This window comes from Equus asinus, chromosome X (genome assembly GCF_041296235.1).
Source record: "Equus asinus isolate D_3611 breed Donkey chromosome X, EquAss-T2T_v2, whole genome shotgun sequence".
NCBI classification, from domain to species: domain Eukaryota; kingdom Metazoa; phylum Chordata; class Mammalia; order Perissodactyla; family Equidae; genus Equus; species Equus asinus.
Genome location: NC_091820.1, coordinates 91,378,088 through 91,398,779, shown reverse-complemented (window position 1 = coordinate 91,398,779; position 20,692 = coordinate 91,378,088). Strand labels below are relative to the sequence as shown.

The 20,692-nt window shown below is 34.5% G+C and overlaps 1 protein-coding gene across 4 annotated transcripts in view; it reads right to left on the bottom strand.

Annotated features, from left to right (window-relative positions):
* The window catches only part of DIAPH2 (diaphanous related formin 2), an 815,896-nt gene that overhangs the window by 579,625 nt on the left and 215,579 nt on the right, over positions 1-20,692 (bottom strand). For all 4 annotated transcript variants that reach the window (XM_070502007.1, XM_070502006.1, XM_070502008.1 and 1 more), the window contains 3 exons: positions 19,140-19,276; positions 17,273-17,381; positions 4,968-5,078 (listed from right to left, as the gene is read on the bottom strand). In XM_070502007.1, the coding sequence (XP_070358108.1) occupies positions 4,968-5,078; positions 17,273-17,381; positions 19,140-19,276 (357 nt within the window). The remainder of the gene's footprint in view (positions 1-4,967; positions 5,079-17,272; positions 17,382-19,139; positions 19,277-20,692) is intronic.

The window sequence follows — 20,692 nt, the reverse complement described above, 5'->3', positions numbered from 1 at the left end:
AAACACACTAATCAAAGATGGAAAAGGACTCATGCAGTTAGAACATTCACATATGCCTCTGGCAAAAAATGCAAATAGAGATCAATTGTATTAAGGAAGAACGAATGCAAGGATATATTCAAGCACAACAGTCCCCAAGTATGGCGGAAAAAGTTGTATAAACAAATTTATTTGAAATGATATTTTGTGATTTTCAAGCAAAAAGGTGTCAGGACTTTTTCTCAAGCTGCATGTCTAGCCTCCTCCCCCACCTTTCATTTTTGCTTAACCTAATCACAAAATACCAACTTGGGCATCAAAGATTTGTTTTTGTAATACATTATAAGCACATGCATTACAAACTCCGATCATTTTCAAAATAATAGTAGAAACAAAATCTTTGGAAGCATGCCACACTAGAGATTGTTGGGCTTAATATATATCACCTGGAATCTCTTTTAATATGTGTCCATTAAGTTGCAGCTTTCAAAACCCAAATTGGTAATCACAAGTGTGGATGCTCAAGGGTGATACCAAAAGTGGGACTAGGATGTCAGAGCTGAGCTTGAACTCTAAAAGGAAATGCAAGCACGGTGTACTTCAAATTAGGTCAATAAAACAAAATAGGATGCATTTCTTGTTTCTATTTTTATTCAATAGAACAATTACAAATGGAGATGTAACGGCTATTACTGAAGCCAAACACAAATTTATGCATTTTCTAGACGTTCTTCTTCTAGCATTGACATATATAATAATTTACTGAAAATTTACCTACAGGGCATATGAAAATACTTATTAATAGGTTTCTATGAAATTTCGTATAAAATATATAACAAATAAATGAATTTACACTTAGCTTACTCTTAGTAATAACTTCCTTTAGGTCTAGTTTTCCACTTTGAAAGGGAATGAAGAAATTTATTGGAATGCAAAATTATCTAACATTGGTGAGTCATGTTTTCAGGTGATTTCTGAACTCTATTCAGAAAAGACCAGAAGCCAGACATACCCAATATACTGATCATTGCAGAAACAACCTTTAACACATTTTAGAACATGGACTTTTCCTTATTTTTATGTCACAATAAACTATTTCTTAGATGTTCACCATAAAACTTGAACATATTCAAATATGTTTGAAAAACAGTAAAATCTAAGTTACATACTATTATTCAATTAGCATCAGAACTTTATAAAACATGGAATCAATCTGCATGATTAAAATATTTTCAATGAAAATAACTGGTTAAATGTTTAATTTAGTTTTCAATTAGGAGAACACATTATTTATACAATATAGATAGTATGTAACATATACAGCACAATATAAAAATATAGACATGTATAATTGCAATATCTTGTAAGTATTATTAATAACACTCCATTAAAATATGTATGCATATATACATACACACACATATATAAATATAAAACTTCCTTTCAGTCAAATGTCAAACCTTGAAAGATATATCCATAAATTCTTGACAAAATAAACATTTAATGAATTAATAAATTTTTTATATAGCACAAATGTGCCAGATATCCTATAAAAGAAAACAGAAATGGATCACTAAAGTTTTATGTTTAAAAATGTAGAATATCAAAGAATTACTGAATTATATTATGTGAAATATTGTAAACATGTTTCAGTTATTTTTTAAACAAACTTGCTGTATAGATGAGCATTTTCAGCAGATTCTCTGAAACATATAATTAAGTCTCTAGAATGTAATGTACTTCAAAAGAAATCAAAAGTCCATTACCAAATACATGACTGATTACCAGTCAAGCAATCAAAATCGAGTCTTCAAAATAATAAGAAAAGGTTTGACGGTCTTTTAAAAGAGACTAAGAAAGCCTGCTTCCCACAGACACAATTTCTTACTATCTTGTTTCTTCACGTATCTGATTTACCTAATATTTTCTTAATTTATTTAGCTAAATAAAAAGTACATGGAGAAAACTTCACAAGAAATCAATGTAAGTTAACCACAGAGCAAATACTATTTTAAAAATCACTCTATAGTACATAACAACTCATTTATCCCAAATTACTAAAGCAAATGTATGAAAAATGAATTTTCCACATAAATGAAATATAAACTCCCTTTAAACACCATGGACAAATTAATCTATAGAGACAGCAGGAATTTGGAAAACAAATTTTTACAGAATATAATTAAAATAATTGTCCCTGTCTTAAGGATTCTGACAATTATCTAAAAACAAGTTTCACTCTACTATATTATGATGGTCTCAGGGGTTATTGAAATCCTAAGAATTATTCTTCCCTAACAGTTAATGATTCCAGATAGGTATAATTTTTTATCTATATACCAACTATTAATACTAGCTCTGGCCACATCCAATTTGCTGCTTTGAATATGCTATATTCTAGAAAATCAAGGAGCTCCTCTTTTTAGTAGAGTGCAGAAAATAAGAATAAATAGGAAAAAAGTTAGGATTTTAAAGTCTCAGCTATGAATATATTATTAAGCTTGAGTACATGTGTACAAGATGTTTAATGTTACTACAAATTCTACTAGCATAAATTTAAATATTTAGTAAATAAGAGAGTGAATTAATAAGATAATATTGACATGTTAGGTACATCTGGTATACATAAAAACATGACTATTCTGGCCTTCACTCCAAATTATGATAAAAAAACTATGAGAAAACAACAACAGTAGTGAAATGTACAGTATAAAAGAAAGCATCTCTAACCTCACAGTCTATCTACCTGGATTCTGATTCTTATCTCATGTATCGGAAATACCTGGGAAAGATTTTCTTTTTCAAACCGAGCATCTCTGCCCCACTCCCAATAAGATTTTGACAGTCTCTCTTTAGGGGGGCATGACCAACCTCTTGGATGAGAACCAGAGGCATATTTAGCCATATTTTGCTCCCTTGTCTTAGGGAGAAAAAAAAATTAAGAACCTTTGTAGGTTCTACCTCAAAACTTAAGAAGGTAGAACCATGACACGTCCCACTCCTCTCTTGCTGAGGAATCACTGATATCTGAGAAGCAGGGCATGTTGACGAGATGTGATAGTTAAAGAAAAATCTAACTGAAAGTATATAATAAGAATACATATATTAAGAAGTATATGTTGCACCAAGAGGCTTTATATATGGCTATAGGACCAAGTGAAAGTGTAGCTTAGGAACACTGATGCAAAATCTTAGCTGTCACTATAACCAAATGAACAACACACCATGAGACCACTGAACCCAACAGAGATTAATACACCCAGACAAAAGTACAAAAGGTAAGGACAAGAGCTACTGTACATACTCTTTCTGAAAAGATGAGGACTTAAATCAATTAAAATAAGAGTCAACAGTTTTCTTGACCAGCCATTCAATAGTGTAAGGCAAAAGATGAACATTCAACTATAAATAAACACAGGGAAACGAAGGATGGAAGAGTAATAGCAACAATTAAGGCAGCAACATGGCATATTAATAAATAAGTAGAAGATTAGAGGATGCTAAGGAACTCCTGTAGCCAGCAAGTGTCCAAAGACATTATCACTCTCCCAGAAACACAGGACCAACCCAGTGAGGACAAGCATGGAAACCAATAAGTAGTAGGCACCTCAAAAGCAAACTAGAATCAAGGCTATAACACTATCTCTAGCTTACCTAAAGCCACAGACTTCTCACGAGGAAAGATTTGTGACAAAACAAGAATAAATGTGTTACACACACAATATCTAGGGAATGTGCCTAAGTTAACTGCATATTGAACCTCTATACGTGTCACTTAAAATGTTGCTACAGATGCAGGCTACAAACTCTTTCCTCACCAGAAAATTTCCCTGATTTTACGATATCTAGGGAATGTGCCTAAGTTAACTGCATATTGAACCTCTATACGTGTCACTTAAAATGTTGCCTTGATTCACGGCAACCAATTTCCTGGTTTTATAAAGTCATGAATTAAAGAACCATTCAAAGTGGAATTGACATGGAAATTTCTAAAATCAGACAGACCCAATCATACATCTTATTCAAATGGGTTTCAATAGACCCAATTGTACATTTTATGATGATGAGTTTCAACTACGTTCAGTTAAGACTATCAGAACACAAGCGACAGATGCAGGCTACACACTCGTTCCTCACCAGAAAATTCCCCTGATTTTGGCATTTCTAAAACCCTAAGTCTTCTATATATGCTCATTGACATTTGTTTTGTTTTGTTTTTTTCTTTCCTCGGTCCTTTTTTTCCCCCCTCCTTTACTTTTAATTCTTGTTTCTCAGGTATGGTCTGAGTAGCTTAAATGAAGACATGGGTGAGATTTTACTTGTCTCCTGTAACAATGCCAAGCCCTTCAGTTAACATACTAAAATAAAATAGAAAGTCACAGCAGTTGCATTTGTATTTATAGAATAAATGTGCTCATTTATCTCAGATCAAGCCTATAAAGTTATTTTAAAAATGTTTTTTAACAGTATCATAATTAGAGCAAATATTCACATTCCATTTAACAAATGAAATTGTTTTGCTAAATGTTCCTACGGCCTTGTAACAAGAATACCATTTCCTGTTACACTTAAGTAATGTGTCTAGAATATACTAATCAAAATTTTATGCCTACTTATGCTGAATACAAATAAAATCAATCTGAGTTATCAGAGAGGAAAGAAAAATTGTTAAATGAAAATTGAATCTGCAAAAAAACAGTAGTCTTTTATGTTCTCAGTGTTCAAATTCAAAGAGAAGAAGTTCCCTTTCAACGTCAAGAAGACAAAAAAAACACATCACTTCTGGACACTTCACTAGCTGAACTCTGAATCATGAGTTGTATATAGAGACTGATATTAGTACAACATAAAAAAGCTTACAAAATGTCTAATGCTTTAATAAACGAAAATAGGAAGGCACATTTATTTACTCTGCTGCAGGTACTTTTCTCTAAAGAGAGAAAAATGTTAAAGTTCATCAGTATAATAAATGTGTACATTCAACTTACTGGTAACATTATTTTCAGTCCTGAACGAAGGAATTCATTCCTTAAATGTATTCGAAAATCAAGCTCATAAGGAGAAGTGACAAGGGCATTTATAAACTGCATGCAGGCCACCTGCAATTAGAAAGCAAACGTTGTTGAAAAAATTTAATTAAGGAAATAATTACTTAATGCATTCAGATAATTATTTTTCCGTTCATTAATGACATAAATATATACATTAAAAGTAGAATAAATGCAAATATTTATCCAAGTATAAGGGTGATTATGACTTTATAATATAAACAACAAAATTAACAGTAAAGTTTCTAATGTCCAGAATGATTCTAACAAAGATATGATGGATGGTCAATTACTGCTATGTTTCCTAAACAATATGGAGGAATATTAAACTCTGAGAAACTCAAAGTTCCAAAAGTAGGCATAGAGAGCCCCTTTCAAAAAGACCATGAAATGTATCTTTCATATCCAGCTGTCCTCAGAGTGCACTTGGCCTCAACTCTATATGGTTATAAACACTTTTCTAAAAAAAAATCAAATGAAGTTATAAAAGTACCCTGATATTAAACATTGAACAGCGATAACTTGGAGAAATTATTACATTGATTTATACTCTCTCCATCCTACTACTGGGATGGATTTGCACAAAATATAGAGTATTAAAATATATGATTAAGATGAATTAACTTACTACATATAAAAAATGAATGCAAGTGAATTAAGATCAACTAGAAGGCACTGCGACACCAATACTAATGTGAATCGCATGATAAAGTAAATATAAGGGCTTGCTTTCAAGCGAAGGTGACTCATTAATTATACTGACACTGGAAAATGGGTTTTGCTTCTCTTACCTTCTGATATTGAGGTTCTCTATCATAGAAGGGGACTTATTTTTCTAGTAATTGCAAGCCAGAAGGGAATCTACAAAATGCTAATTGCCAGGTGTTCCATACATTATTACTGAATAGCATTTTTAAAAAATGCTGCTTAAGTCTAAGGCAACTGGCTAATGGTTTAAGGTAAGAGCTGTAGATTTAAATTGATTGTTTTTAAAGTATGCAGTGACTAGTAGAGTGTTCAAAGAGCTGACTGCAAGGAGACTCCTGAAAAACGCCAGATTTAGTAAAGATGTTAAGTATATATAGAAGGGGATGCAAATAAATCAATAGTTAGTATGGGAAAAATACATTAGCAAAGGAAAAATATTTCAAACATTTTTGACTTACCTACCAGGCCTATTATTATAACAGAGTTATTTTTTTCAAGATAGAGAGAAAAGATTAACAGGTATATTGTTTTCATTTTTGCATCTGTATGTTATGCATTTAAGCAGTTTTGGGGGAGATTAGCCCATCTACCTCACATCCAGTTTCAAAAATCAAAAAGTTGAATGCTTTAAATGGATAACTGAGGTTGTTTCTAACATTATTAGATATCTCAATGATAAGGGAACAATGTAGTCTAATTCCTACGAAGGCTCAAATGTCAAGCTCAAACACTTAAGACAACTAAATATTTGCCATAGGCTGGGCATTACCTTAAAAGATATACCAGATAAGTTATTATGACACTTATGCCTTAATGGATTACTCAACCTTCTTATTTACAATGAGAAAAGGTGTGTCTTCATATAATTTCAATAGGCTAGGATATAAGTTTGCATACTGTACATGTCCGCAGCTATATTATCATTGTATTTGCTTGAGCGATCCTTGTTATGTTACAACTATGACATGACCGAACAAGCCAAAGTGCATGGCCAATCCAAAATTAATAGAGAGAAAAGTTGCCATCTGCTAGGATTGTTTTTGCCAGAAGAAATTCTAGCTTAATGGCTTGTATTAATACCCTACAAGTAAAGAGAACATTTCCATAAGAAACAAGTTAATGAGTCTTGGAATTGTACCTTTATACAAAGAAAAGTATTTAGATCAGGAGATGATAAAAATAAAATTAATAAATGTATCAATATCAAAATAACTGTACATTTAATAAGATAAAAGTTGCAATGCTATTAATACTCACTTTACATATAATATATGAATATATAACTGAATACTAAAAAAAAAGGTTGCATCCATTGACTATAGGATAAATTAGGAGACACTTTGAAGTCAGTAGTTTTAAACAGGCAACAACAGCACTAGTTTATCAATGTACTGTTTATTATTTACCAAATTCCAATAGATATCTAATTAATTAAAAATCACATAAGACAAATAGTCATACTATCATGTCATTTTCCAATATAATCTGCTAAAGCAATGTTCTTTTATAAAAATATTTATATTGTATGAACATGGAGAACAAAAATTTATCTCCGTTCCTTTATACTACAACACAATTACTCCCCTTTTCAGAGGACAGGAACAAAATCAACCCAAAACCAAAATAATCGTCACTGTTTACAAATGCAAAATTACATTTTAAAAATGTAATTGGTTTAAAGGGCAGAATAGGTTATTACTTAATTATAAACATGAAATACCCATTGTGTAGATTCTGAATTCATAGCTAAATACAAAACCTCAAACTATTATCACCATCATTATTTCTATCATTATTAGTTATCAGACAATAGTAGGTACTTTACATAATTCGCCATCTAATCTCATCATAAAAACCATTCGAGATAAGTGTTAACTATTATCCTTATTTCACAGATGATGAAGCTGAGGCTCAACGCAGATAATTTATACAAGGTCACACAGCAAGGAGGAAATTCATGAGTCCAAACCACATCACTTTCCTCCAAATATAGAACAATTTCCAGCACATTCCAGACACCTCATAAACTCCATTCATAGATTCACACAACAAAAGATTTTAAGGATGGGTAAGATAATAAAGTTGAACTAGTACATCATGTTTAATATACTGGGGATATCGAGCTTTGAAACTATATAGGTTAATTAGAAAAATATATAATTATTTTAACAATATGTTGTCTAGAATATAAAGTGGTTATCTTATGTGTCAATTATACCTCAATAAAGAAAAAAAGGAAAGCTAGAAAACAGGTCCTGAAACATATTACATTCTACTTTATACACATCCTGAACAGTGAAGTATGGGGAGCAACTCATCATCCAAAGTAATCGTGTCTCACTCTCCTTTACTTCCTTCCACCCCACTCCCTACTCAGCAAACGTGCATGCAACTACACACACACACACACACACACACACACACACACACACACACACTAGACCTGTGCTGTTCAATATGGAGCCACCAGTCACAATTTAAATGTAACTTAATCACAATGAAAGAAAATTAAAAACTCAGTTGCTCAGTCCTATTAGCCACAGCTCAAGTGTCAACAACAACGTGTGGCTAGTGGCTACCATATTGGACAGTAAAGAGATAGGACACTGCAGAAAAGCTGATTGGATAGCACTGCACTGGAGCCTTTCAAAGGCTTCTGGCCTAATCTCTAAAACCTAAGCTCCAAAGAAGTACAAAACTCACTCCTGAATAATAAAAGTTTCAAAATTGGTATATTCAACTTCCACGTACATAAATCTTTAAGAGTATGATTGAACTATGTTTTTCTCTTACAATGCCAAATCTATCTGCTTTCAAAAAACAATCCAATTCCAGAGATAGAAAATAAAGAATTATGGGATTTTAAAGCTAGAAAGAACACAGAATGCTCTGGTCTAACCTATTCATAAACCTGGAAAGATTAGCTGATTTGCCCGAGATTACACAGCTAATAATAAGCCGTAAAGATTGGACTGGAACTCAGGCCTCATGACTTTTAGTGTTCGATTCTTTGTACTACACTACAATGCACAAATCCAGCACTGCTGAATAACATTTTTCCTTGTACTGGAAAGAAACCAAGTGCCCTTGAATTGACTATCACAAAGTCTATTATCCAGACTCCCTCTGTTGTTTAGTTTCTTTATAATGGCTATAAGTTTCAAAATGGTCAGCCATGTTCATTTGTTTTAAGTACAGCTTCCATGAGAATTAAATTTAAAAATCACAGGCAATCAGTGAATTTTCTCCATTATCAATAAATATGCTAGGCTAGGCCCATGAGTCTGAATTTTAACCAGTAAAAACAATCAGTTTCTGTATTTGCATGTTTATTAAATGATCTCCTTATATCATAAGGAGATTTCGACATGATATCTATACAAGCTATTGAATGAATTCATAAACATACAGATAAAAACCACCAACACTGTGCATGTGATAAAGCATCCAATAAATTGTGCCACGCATAATTATACTGAACTCAATTACTATCAGTTTTCCCCCCAGGTTATGATCCCTCCTTTACCATAACAGTCTACTCTCTTTCCACAATAATCATCTACATTCTTTAGTCACAGGATCCTATTGTCTTTATTCTGAGGTGTGGGGTGTGCTATAGAGGGTAAAATATCACAAAATAGATTATAAGCTTTCTAAAGATAAGGCTCTGTATTTGTTTAGGGTTTTCTTTGTAACCCCTAACTGCCACCAAAAAAATGGTTCAAATATAACAGACGAATAGTCATTAAATAGTTCAAATTTTATTGGCATGAGATACATCACTAAAAAAAAGAAATTGCATTCAGTGTCTTACCTAAGTATAGAGAGGGGAAATATTTAAACATGAAATATCTTCATAAAATTACTGGGAAAATGCTAGAACCTTTTATTTATTTTAACTTACCAGCCTTGAAAACTATACCACATCTATGTATCTGTTTGATCACAATTCACAGAGCTATGGAGTGCAATAATTGCCAACTTGAGGGCATTCTCAGACAGATTATCCATATTGCCATTAGCTGTGACAAATTGTGCTTTTAAAATTTTATTGACACTGTCACACACTTGACCTTATTAAGTACTTTGTTGACATTAACAAGGTCTTTCTTTATCCTAGCCCGGCAGGAGTTAGGAAAAAAGATGGTTTAAGTCAAAATAAGTACCAACCAAGAAAGATACAAATGTACAGAGCAAGTTAATTAAGTCAAGAAATTCAGAGATTCCAGGCACGACAGAGCCATGTACAAAGTTATGGAGGTAGAGGGATGAAACACCATAAAATGTTCAGGATACTGAGCAGAGTATGATTGGACCAAAAAGTATATAGAAAAGTGGTGGAATACGAGGCTAGAGACAAAGCAAGCGTGAGATGATGAAGCATTTAATGCGGACTAGGGCTAGACTTTAATCCTAGAGGCTATGGGTAGACTTTATAGGATTTTAAGCAATGATAAAACAAGAATTGCATTTCAGAAGTATAACTTTGTGGAAGATGATTTAAAGGGGGCTAGAAGGAAGGGTAGAAGACATTTAAGAGTCCAGGGAAATTATAAAATAGTGAGATGTCAAGGCTTTGAAACAAAGAAATGGCAGCAGGGTTGCAGGGGGAGGCAGACTACACTAAGGAAGGGAAGTACAACACTAAGGAAGGAGAATTGGTAGGATTTGGTGGCTGACGGAATGGTGGATGGAGTAAGAGTGGATTCGAAGCTGACTATTATGCTTCTGGTTTATGCTACTTGGTGAATAATGCTAAGGTTAACCAGGACTGGGAATACAAAAGAAAGGCAGGTCAAGGTTGGACAGGGGATTGGATTAGGAAGGAGGAAGATAAGAACAGTTATGGACAATATTGAATTTGAAATCCAGTCAGTCGGCAGCTCAACATACAGGGTCTGAGTCATGAGGAATTTGGAATAGAAGAGCTCAGAGAGATTTATCACCTAGAAGTGCAATTGAAGTCCTAAGGATGGATGAGGCTCCCCAAGGACAAGGTACAGAGCGAGCAAAGCAAAGGACCAAAGGACTGAGGATCAAGCTCCAGGAATCAGTATATTTAAGGGCCAAGCACAGAGATAGGAGATTTTCAATGAAACATAGAAGTAAAAGAAAAACGAGGAGAGCTTAGAATCACAGAAGTCAAGGGAGGAGAGGGCTTTGAGAAAGGAGTGATCAATAGTGCCAATGGTACTGGAGAAGCCAATACAATGACTTGAAAGTGTCTGCCGCATTCTATATTATGCAGGTCATTAATGACCCTCTGTTACCGAAAACAATAGATTTGACAAGGATTCAACTTTTGAACAGATTCAAAATAAAAGGCATCCTTCAAGTCCGAAGTTACTTTTGTAAGTACCTTAAAAATGACGACATTGTACAAACATCTCTATACAAGCTCCCCCATTGTATTACTTACTTTGAAAATGGTAGCAATCTAAAACCTCAATAACTAAAACAAGTTTCCTAAGTAACATCAGGCACTCCTTCAACACTCAATATTTAACACACTCATTTACTTTTCCCCAAATTTTCCTCTTACTCATAAGTTGCAGTGCCTTGTTTTATTATACATGTACCTCTCCGACAAATGACAAATGATTTATCTAAAGCTACTTCCTCATATGTGATGGTATGGCTGCACTAATAGCTAATTTACAAGTATGCTTAGAGCAAAATCTCACTTAAGAACCTCTGTAGAAAAAAATCCCGCTACAAAGATTCAGTCCATATATCTGAGGGTTTGTCTATAAGCATCAACATCTGTTGTTGCACGGAAGTCCTTCTGAAATGAATTACATAATTCCTGCATTCTTAAACAAACTATCCTAGATATAACTGATTATTTTCTTGCTGATTCAGAGGGATAATCAAATACAGGAGTTCATGAGCTATGATGTAACACAGAGACGCCCTCAAGAGCTACTGAGGTGTGTAGGGCTACTTGCCCTGAAACGAAATGAAACCAAATGTTAAAATGTTTGCGTTCTAGTTCCGGTCTTTTATTATGTTTCTCTCTCCTTGTCCCTTGCTTTCAGTCCGTCAGTTGGCACTTCCTGATCATCTCAATGCAGCACTCTGGAATAAGCCCTCTTCTGAAGCCCTCCCAACCTGTGCATCTAGTCTGCTGTGGATGGAAAACAGACAAGGGGACTGGTTAAGACACCGTAGAAAGAGGCCAGCCCCATGGCTCAGTGGTTAAGTTCACAGGCTCCGCTTCAGTGGCCCAGGGTTTCGCCGGCCCGAATCCTGGGTGCGGACCTAGCACCACTCATCAGGCCATGCATCCCACATAGCACAACCAGAAGAACCTACAACTAGAATATACAACTATGTACTGGGGGGCTTTGGGGAGAAGAAGAAGCAAAAAGAAAAAAGGGAGATTGGCATCAGATGTTAGCTCAGGTGCCAATCTTTAAAAAAAAAAAAATAAGACACGAGAGGAAGAAAGAGTGAATAGGCTCTGATTAAAGGTCAAAAGGTCTTTGTTGTCATGAGGCTTACTGGATGGATTTAGTGACATTTTTCGGGCTGCCCAGATTATATTTATTTTATTTCTGTTTCATTTCTTTTTTGGTTCTCAGTTACATTCCAAAATGACAAATCGATCAAATAGGTGAGGTCAGGATAAGTGAACCTATCACACATCAGTAAAGTGGATATTTACTGCTATGTTTTTGTGTACCATATCTAATTACAGCATGCACTAATTTTTAAAATTATTTCCAGCACGTTAGAAAACATTTTTAAAATGTATTAAATCATGTAAAACACACTTCTGCCCACAGCTCCTGAAATCCTTTAAGACATGGCACCTTTCAGACTAACAGCAGTGTGAAGACTAAGGCTCTTTTTATAATACATCATTGGAGGTCAACTATACAACTCTCTCTCTCCATAAACAACTATTATTAATGCTCAGTGTACTCCAGCTTTTCCTGCAAGGCTATATAGAAATTAGTTTCAACTATATGTTGGTATTACCTCACTCTGTCTTCTTTTGAAAAGTGACTGGCAAACTACCCTGGCCTCTATTTTTACCTACTGGAAGTCCTTCTCCTGCCTCCCACCCTATCATAATACTGGTTGTCTATTAGCAATGATAATTTCCTGGAAAATTCCTGTTTATCCTTTAAGACCTAGTCAAAGCATGACATCATCACTGAAGCCTTCCCAGACATACCTAAATTTGCCTTCCTTTGTGCCCTCATGCAACCTTAGGAGGAGGAAAGGGATATGGGTGTGGAAGGGTTGGTTTGTCAAGTAAAGTTCTGCATGATAAAATGTTGGAGGGCATTTAAAACTCTACAGCATATTTGGGAAACACCAGGTTTAGTACGGTTAAAATATACAGTACATTATGGGAGAGTGAGAGGCTCAAAGGCCAGAATGTTAGGCTGGGGCGACATTATAGGTCATATGTCACGATTAGGTTTTCCCCTTTATCAAAGTAACAACGGGTCATGAGCATAGGTTTCTAGGAAGGCTACTATGTTAGAATCAGAATTATTTTTCAAAGGATAACTGACAACAGTACAGAAGATTTGTCTGGAGGGGAAGAATGTATCAGTATGGGGTACCAAATAGGAAATTACTGGAATAATGTTGGTGGGAGAAGATAAAGGCAGTGCACATAGAGAGACTGGGATAAATTCACAGTGTGTGCTATAAGACGATGATTGATTAGATGCAGGGACCAAAGAAGAATGAAGTCTTCAGGAAAATTAAAGATTACGTAGAAGATGATACCTCTATAAGCTAAAATGAGACAGACAGGAAGAAGAGTAGACTGCTTTTTGGGAGAATCAGGTTAAGGGAAAGAGAGAACGTGCTTGGTTTTAATAAGAGGAGGTACCACGTAGTGGTTAACAGCTTGTGCTCTGGAGCCAGAAACCCTAGTCTCTAATCTGGGCTTTGCCTCCTGTTCACTTTGTGACCCTAGGAAACTTATTTAACCTCTATGAGCCTCAGTTTATTCATCTATAAAATGGGCATAGTACTACTATCTCTCTCATAGAATTGCTGTGAGGTTTAAAATAAGGTAACATATGTATTTAGAATAATGACACATGGCTTACAAATGTTATTTATTTCTTATTTTTATGATGCCTACAAGACATCTAGTTAGGCATTTGGACATGTAGGTTTAAATAGAGAGGGAGATGAGCTGGACTTATAAATCTGAGGAATCACTAGAACATAGTTGGATGTTAAAGCTGGAGAAGCAATTGAGAACATTCCTAAGGAAAATAAAACATATGTGTGTGTACATATACATATGCGTATGAGTGTATATATATGTGTGTATATATGAATACGCATATATGTATGTATATACAAAAATAATAATAGAAGAGGACCAAGAATAGAACATAGAGAACAAAATACCGAAGAAGCAAGAGGAGGAGAACGACATAAAGAAGACAGAGAAAGAACAGTTAGAGGTAGTCAGAGAGCAGGAGAGAATGGTGCCTGGAAAGCGAAAGGCAGTACAATTTTCAAGGAGGGAGGTGATCAATAGTGCCAAGTGATCAGAATTAGAAAGAGTCCACTGGATTTTGAAATTAGAGGATGACTGTTAACCATTGTGAGAACTGCAAAAAGGCTGAGTTGTAGAAGTTAACTTAGGAAACAGAGAAAACAAGTAGAGATGATTCTTGTAGAGGTTTGGACGATAAAATGAAAAAGGAATATGAGAGGCTAGTTCGAGGGATAAGAGGATCAAAAGGAGGTGTTGAAGTATGGCGGAGACTTGAGAGCTGAGGGAAGTCAATGAAGAGAGAGCATATGAAGATACATGATTTATTGTCTACTTCTTGAACCACTGAGGATAATGAAAATTCTGTCATAGTACAAAATTTCACTTTAAAGATGAGCTAGAAAACCTCTGTGAGAAGTTAAGAACCTCTTTTGAAATCCAAAAAAAGAAAAAGAAGGTATATAGTTGTTATTTAAAAATATAATTAGTCCTGTATTTTAACAGAATTACTTCCTGAGACTGTAATAACATTTGGAGAAGTCTCAGGATACCACAGAAATAGAAAAGTAATTCTGTTAAAATACAGCACTAATTATATTTTTTAAACAACAGATTTAAACTTTTGTTTTTCATTCTGCATTTTGAATATATTTTGGAACTTTTACATGATATTTTTTCATTCACGTGAAGTAGTCCAAACAAAAACCCCACTTCACAATTCTTGTGAGAGTAATAGGCTCTGTACATAACAAATTACTAATTTCTGTAGTTCATTAAAAATAGGAAATTTCAAATTGTGATTTGCATATGTTTGCATCTATAATCAGTATTCAACAGTTTCTTGAGCACCTAGCAAGATGTCTATGATTCTCCCAGATGTTACTTGTTAACAACTTGCCGCTTTATCAATTCCATTCAGTCCAGTTTCCCGAACGCTGGCAAAGGTCATTCCCGCCTCATGGTTTGGGGTGACCTACCCTACCGCAGAGGCGTCATCTTAAAGGTCAGACAGTGCAATATACACATGTTGTCATCACAAACACCTGGCTTCAAATCACAGCTCTACCCTTCAACAGCTGTGTGATTTTGAGAGTGTGGGTGATCTGAGTAATGAAAACTTTGACTATATCTAAAACACTTAACTCCTCCTAAACAAACTTTGCAAGCCAAGTACCAACTCCTACATATGACTCAAGCCAATGAAATTTCGTTAGGTCAGCCCAACCACAGGAACAAGAAGAAAGATTTCAAGAAGTCATCTGCAAAAGACAGTTTTCAAACCTTTCAGTAGAAATATTAAATGATATTGAGATAAATTTTATAATGAGTGTATCATAAAAAGAAAAACATTGGAAGGAAATAGCCCGATTATTAAAAAATGTAATACAATGGACATAAAAGGCACACCCTAAAAGTTTATCCAAAATGCTCATCATGGTTGGAGTAGAAGTAACGACTAACAAATTTCCTTAAATATTTGGAGAGGAATTAGAGTTTTGTAACACTAAAGTATTCTCTTTGGACAAGCCAACTCATCTATCTTCTGTAGTTTCAAACTCTGGCGAAAAAAGATACTAATACTTCATAAAACAATACAAAAGGGGAAAAGAAACTCTTTGTTTTACATAAGAAATGTGAATATTTAAACACTCACTACTAAAATAACTTGACAAAATTAAATGTGGAACCATCTTCTCTTTCTTGAATGACACTTCGTTGTTATTAATGCCCTCGAGTCGATTCTGACTCCTAGCGACCCTGTATACAGCAGAGTGGAACACTACCTGGTCTTTTTGCACCATCCCCTTACCTTCTGGCACTACATCAGACAATGATCCACTGCTGTTCATAGGGTTTTTATGGCCAATTTTTTCAGAAGTGGACGGCCAGTTCCCTCTTCCTAGTCTATCTTACACTGGAAGCTCCACTGAAAAACCCGTCCACCATGGGTGACCCTGCTGGTATTTGAAATATCACTGCCATAGCTTTCACTATCACAGCAACATGCAGCCCCCACAGTATGACAACCGACAGACAGGTGGTGTGGGTCCCTGACTGGGAAATGAACCTGGGCCACGGTGGTGAGAGCACTGAATCTTAACCACTAGACCAGCAGGCCTGGCTGAATGACAGTACAGGAGTTTAAAACAATATTTCAGAAAGAGTTTCCCATGGAACTTTAAATGGTAAACACCGTCTAAAACAAAGAGATGAGCGTCGGAGACCAACAAGCCTGGTTGTCAAATTCTGACTCCGCGACTTACAAGTTGTGTCCCCTTAGACAAGTTATTTCATCTCACTTAGCCTATTTGTCTCATAAGCAAAATGGAGATGATAACAGTACCTACACAGCTGGGTTGTTGTAAGACTCAAGTCAGATAACATATGTAAATTAAAATGTTTAGTCCAGGATCTCACACCTTAAGTATGGTCAATAAATACGAGTTCTCATCACTCAAGAACAAAGTTCTCTTTCATAAAATGAGTCATATCCTGAAACCATCTACGAAAAGATAGTGAGTTTTGTCATTTTCTGAAGAAGACGTGTAGGCTGGGTCTACACGGGGCTATTAAATCGACCCTGACCTAAGAATTGTGATTCAATCTTCCCTCTTCCGGTGAGTCAGACTTCTGAATGGTGTGTGAATGGCACAAAGAGAGACGTGCTTAGCTTTCTTAAATTTCTGCAACAAGCCCACGGACTTCATTACCACTTGTTAGGAAAATGGCATTGGCTGAACTCCTTGCCCTATTGCCCTGATTATTGCTAAGGCTTTAATTTCCGTGGTTTATTACACTAATCACTAAATTTCTACCCAAATATTAATGATAATCATAATCATCATATTTACAACAAGCCAAAGTGCTTTTCCTAATTTTAAACAATTTGTTATTCTCACAGACAAAACTTCTAGCTTTTATGAATGACCAAGCAACAGGAAGAATTTCATTTTTACGTTCTGTTCTCCTTAAATTCTAGCTAAAATGGAGGTGGTGTCAGCCAAAATGAATACTCTAAATATAGCCTTAGAAGCAATTTAAGACAAAACTAACTCACCTGTAATTGCAAAGCTTCATGATTTTCTAATCCTTCCACAATTGGTGAAAACCGTTCTCTGTTATTTCTTTCTGCTGCTGTGGTTATAGCCCCTAAAAGTTTCTCTAGACTATAGAGAAATATAGAAAAAGAAACAGAAATGAGAAATATATCTTACACACACATTATGAATATGGGTTATTTCTTGCAGTCTCCCTTGTTTTCTTTCTGGAGCTTGATGTTTATATAGACCATTACAATCTAAGAATTGTGTTCCCATCCACATATTTCTACAAGCCAAATATTGACAGCGTTAAATAATTTTAGGGTATCAAAATAAAAATTCAATTAAAAAATTTCGAGGAAAATAATTTTCTGGGTGACAATTTTTAAAAGACACTTAATTGATAAACTTTGACATTTAAACTTTCAGGTTTTGATATTTCATGTGTTAACATAGATAGTAATATCACTTAAACATAATACGGCATCAACAATTATTAAAAGCTTATTCAAGTATAAACAAACTGTAATTTTATAATAAAGCGCTAGAAAGGCTAATATTTTTAAAAGAAATTTCAAAAACCAACATTTTTTTAAATGGAACAAGAAAAAAAATCTAAAAGAGAAAGCTTAGGTAACGAGAGAAGTGTGTATTATTACCCAGCACAAGAAACTTATTTATCTAAACAAAAACATTGAAACTCTCTCTGTACAGTGTGTGAATGAAATTAACCTCTATGTAGTATATTACTCTTATCAAACTATACCTGAAATTATAATTAATCTTAACAAATATACCAGGGGAGGTTATAATATGAATTAAGTATTGAAAATCTAATTGACTAGGAAAATGTTTCTTACTCATGTATAAACTGATTTTTTTATAAAACCTAAGAAAACCTTACATTTGCATATGCTATCTCATTCTCGGTTTGTTCTCATGGAGATAAGACAATTAAAGCTATATGATAATATTTTTGTTTAGTGTTTGTCTTTTGGTTGCTAAGCACAGTAGCCAGCATTAAGCAACATCTCATTTTATTCTAACAGGTATGAGAAAATCAACATATTAGAATATTCTTAAATCTTTGCATGGCGCTGTCTGATTCAAATTGAAATTAATACTGTCACACAAAGTGCCCAGAAGAAATATTTTAGCTCATGTCCTTAGCAGGTATTTCATTCTTTATCACAATGGTTTCTCACAAACTGGACTTATTAATGACATCACATCTGAAACTTTGCTTCAGATTCAATATCATTTTCATAAGAAGAAACGATCTAATGCATAGTCAGCAACAACTGGCAGAAACTGGCACATGCATGCCCTCTGAATAATTACCAACAGCCTTTTTGTTCTTTCTTTTTAACAAGTTAGTTTATTTCATTCTATGAATAATTGCTTCATCTTTTCACTTAACCTTAGGCAGATAAAGTAATAAATATAAAATACTATAAAATAACAGTACAGAATAAAAGTATCTAGTTAATTCAGTTAGTTAAGTTAAATTTTGTGATGTGCATATGTGTGTGTGTGGGGGGGGGGGTTATGTATATGTGTGTGTATTTAGCCAAAATTACTCTCTAACTGACTTTTTCCTACTTTTCTAATGTTTACCTTCGGCTAAACAAAATTCTATTCATTCACTCTGAATCAAATTTTGAAGAATTTCCCATTAGGATTCTATCTGTTTAAACCTATTTTTCAGAGAATCAAAAAACAAAAGGCTAAAATGCAAATAGATGAGATAAAAATGCCAATTTTTTTCCAAAATTTAATACTATTTTCATGCACGTTAACTAAAGAGACAGCACAAAAGTAAGACTTGTTAATTTCTCGTGACATTTTTCCATGCAGTTAATATAATAATATAGCAATACTTACATGTTCTCTTCTCCAACAATGCAAATAGCAGAAAGTATTTTTACTATTTCAGTCATCATGCTGGGTTGTTTGGGATCAATTGCTCTTGCCAATAGTAAAAGACTTCTTTCATCTCCTAGGATCCTTTGCAATCCAAACTAAAAAAACAAAAACAAAAACAAAAAAGGATCTTCATTCAAAATGTCTTTGGAACATACCTTTAATTACAAAAGGCAACTTAGAATGATTTCCTAAAAACTCATACCTCCACAATGAGGTTCTACCTAACAATACGAATGTTCTCCAAATGCAGTTATTGATCCTGTACTTTTTTTTTATTTGAAATGACTGCATCTTGGAGTTTTTTGTCCCTTGATCAGATGATCTCCATTAGCCTGCCTAAAAATTCCATAAAGAATTGGGAGAAATATGGGAACAATCAGTATTTCTTCAACAAAGAAGAACATGTAAAGCACATATTGATATGATTTTATAAAGTAATTCTACTTATGTCACTGGGTCTCCCTGGAGATGTCTGGAATTCATGGTTAAATTCTCCAACATGTTTGTGTGGAAAATTAAGTTGAATAAAAAGGGTAAAATGTTGAAAAGCTCTTGTGTATACTATATGCCAGTTAAAGAAGCAATAAACCTCTGTATGGATTTTTCCATACCTTCTCTCTCTTATCCTCCCCGTTTCAGGCAGCTGTGCTGCATTACAAAAGCTATGAACCCAAAGGAATGGTGCCTGGGTTTTAGTGTCACAGTCAACTAGGCAGAGAGGACACCATATTCATTTATTTTCTAGGCTTGAACACATGCATGCGAATGCTCATTAAAAGAATGAACAGGTAAAGAAATGTTAAAGAAAGCCCAAAACTTGGGCTTTCACTACATTAAGAAGGTAATATTTTCTTCAATCTTTGTCACACAAAGTATTTCTCAGATTTCTTATGAGATACGTTTGCTTCTTTTCACAGCCTAATGCTGAAATCTGACAACATTTTATTGGAGCAAAATTGCCATTTCAAGCTAACCTTTAGTTAAGTATCATACATATTAATATTTTCATGGTTCCTGATTTAATTTCTAAAAGAATGCAGGAGGAAAAAAAAAAAACATAGCTAAAGCTCTTAAATGTGATTTTACCAGAGGTCATAATAAATAAGGAATTATATACAGAGATAAGACGAAAAAAAAAAAGGGAACGGAAGAGACAAGATTTAAAAGAAGCAAAGAAAATAGAAGGGATATATATGTATAAAGGTGGCTTCCTTGTTAGTGCCGTTGAATGGATTCCACCCCTAGTGACTGTGTGTACAGCAGAGCAGAACCCTGCCCGGTCCTCTTCTGCCATCCTCTCACCTTCTAGTGCTGTATCAGACAATGCTCCACTGCTATTAGGGTTTTCATGGCCAGTTTTTTTTGGAAGTGGGTGGCCAGGTCCTTCTTCCTAGTCTATCTTAGTCTGGAAGCTCCACTGAAGCTCCGCTGAGACCTGTCCACTATGGGTAAGCCTGCTGGTATGTGAAATACTGGTGGCATAGCTTTCAGCGTCACAGCAACATGCAGCT